This window comes from Volvox carteri (assembly GCF_000143455.1).
Source record: "Volvox carteri f. nagariensis unplaced genomic scaffold VOLCAscaffold_96, whole genome shotgun sequence".
Lineage (NCBI taxonomy): Eukaryota > Viridiplantae > Chlorophyta > Chlorophyceae > Chlamydomonadales > Volvocaceae > Volvox > Volvox carteri.
The window spans coordinates 36,793-39,211 of record NW_003307639.1 but is presented as its reverse complement, the minus strand read 5'-3'; the positions used below and the strand labels follow the sequence as shown (position 1 = coordinate 39,211).

General features: G+C 49.9%; 1 protein-coding gene across 1 annotated transcript in view; it reads right to left on the bottom strand.

Annotated features, from left to right (window-relative positions):
* VOLCADRAFT_108167 (uncharacterized protein) overlaps nt 1-2,419 on the bottom strand; it is a gene marked incomplete at both ends in the record, with an annotated part of 10,607 nt that overhangs the window by 7,315 nt on the left and 873 nt on the right. The window contains 3 exons of the mRNA XM_002958482.1: nt 596-1,198; nt 1,465-1,630; nt 2,208-2,281. Of these exons, the coding sequence (XP_002958528.1) occupies nt 596-1,198; nt 1,465-1,630; nt 2,208-2,281 (843 nt within the window). The remainder of the gene's footprint in view (nt 1-595; nt 1,199-1,464; nt 1,631-2,207; nt 2,282-2,419) is intronic.

Sequence of the window (2,419 nt, the reverse complement as noted above, 5' to 3'; positions counted from 1 at the left end):
TCACCCCAGTTTGCAGTACAAACGTACAAACGCGTGTACACATGAGCCCTACCTAACACATACTACAACTACTTGGCAGCATACTACACTACAAACACCAGTAAATACTGCGAATACCTAGCAGACACAGACAGTCAGTAACAGCACCAGATTGCCTATTTGGGCAACCCCACTTCTGTTAGTTAAGACAATTAGTACAGCCATTGACATCAGCAGAACTCCATGCCTATAGAAAAGAACTGCATCAATAAGGACAAGAGATCACACAATAACACAAAATGCATTAACAAATCATGGCCATAAGTCTGTGGTGTCCACAAACCTGTCCCTTCGCCCAGCACAACAACTGTTGTGGTGTGGATACATCAAGTGCTGCTGTACAGGTCTTAGCATGTGTGCGTTACACCTACACTGGCACTATTCTCCCACGGAATAACGAGCCCAAACAAGCCGAAGGCCCAAGGGTCCGCCTGTATGTGCCACGCATAATGTACAACCGGGTGTTAGCTGACCGCACATACTTCTCTTTGGGGTAGGGCGGCCAGGCCGCCTTTCGCTCCTTGCCGGACTTCAGCTTCCTTGTTGCTGCCCGGACCTTAAACTTGTTGTACACGCCAGGATGCACCACAAAGTAGAGGCTGGGCTGGCAGCCCTCCTGGCCCGGTGCAGGGATGCCCAGTCGCTTGAGCACGTTTTCAAGTTCATCAGCATTGAGTACCTTGCTACGCGAAATAGTCATCTGGAAAAGGTGCATCTCCGGCACCTTAAGGGCATCAATGACGGGGAAATTGCCGGACACGGGCCTCAAGTACATGTTCTTAATACTGCTCATCATATCACTGGCCTCGTCATCTGTGAAGCGAAGAGACTCTGTACAGGCCTGGATGTCCAGCTCCTCCTCCTCGCCTCGCTCCAGAGTCTCCGGGTGCAATGGCACCACATCAAACTTGCCGCCCATCGCCAGTACACCATGCATAACCTTCTCAAAAAGTATCCCCTTTACTGCTTCGGCGCTGTATTCCATCAGAGACTTCACTTGATCCTGCTCATCTATCCAAGCCCGTTTGGTGAACTCCTCAGCCACCCAATCAGAAGCAAACGTTAGCCGCTTCTCCTTGAAGTTGTCGTAAGGCACAATATGGACCAGGCGATGGCTCGCCTCAGGTCCCATGTCGATGGCATCCATGGCCGCCCGAACCTAATGTGATGGGAGCAACCAGGGAGGCAGGCCAGGCCACAGGTGTGTTGCATGTGAAAGGCAGGGTACAACTCGCCAAAAAATGAAACGTCAGCAGGACATGGGAGGACATAGGTGCTCAGCCGCAGTGTGAAAGAACAGAATGAGTTTCTACTGGATGGAAGGAACATCAACATTGAAAACTCAGGCAATGCAGGCGAAAACTAGGCAGTGACCTAAAACGACATGAAGTTCAGGCAGAGGACTAACAAACTACAATGGTTCACCTGTTGAACGTTGCAAGTAGCCAGGATTCTGGTCAGTGGCTGCAGCAGCCTAGGCAACCCCCAGCTGGGGTTCTCGAACGGACGTTGAAGCACGTACCGGGCTACACCGCCATAGCAGTTGTAGAGTTCCTCCACGGTCGCCTCCGGCACTGCACTATACATCTTGCTGCAGGCACATTTTTGGTGCAAGGGAAAGCGAGGGACAACTGTGGCCAAATGTGGTTTAGTTAAGGCCTGGGCTGAATCATCTCCATAGTAAAGGTTTAGTAAAGAGGACACATGTTTGTACCTGTGTTGTGCTGCGAAATGACTTGTTGTCCTGAAGAACTCTTTGACCAGCACCCTCACCTTGTCTCCTATGTGGAGTCACTCAGTTAAACAGCTCTAGTTGCTCTTCACCAGTGACCTACTCCACTGATAAAAAACGTTGAAGTGCTTTGCTGCTAGGTTGCTTATGCGAGGTGCTGCAATCCTATTCTTCAAATCAAAGCTTAAATCAAACAACACTATGCTTCAGTGAACAATATCTGTCACCTTCACAAAAAAGGGGCTGCCATACACATAATAACAGCCATGTTGTCGACTTATGCCGATACCAACCGTGATTCACTGTACTACTGCACAAAACCCAAGTTATAATCCAAGAATATCACAACATCCTTTCAGCACTAGTTGCAGCAGCATGCATGATGTGAGCTAGCCCTCCAGACCAGCTCCCACCCAACCTGCCTCACACCCAGCACCTGTGGCAGTCAAGCAGCTCCTTATGCTCCCAGAAAGGCATGTACAGAACCTCCGCAGCCTCCTTATCCATCTCCTGCAGGCCGAGGGAGGGAAGGGTGACAGGCCTTCATTCTCGCCTTCCTATTTCATTAGGTTCATTAGGAACGGATACCATAAGGTGGCAACTAATGCACGAATTGTTCTGGATGCTGTGTGCCAGGTGCACAAGTAA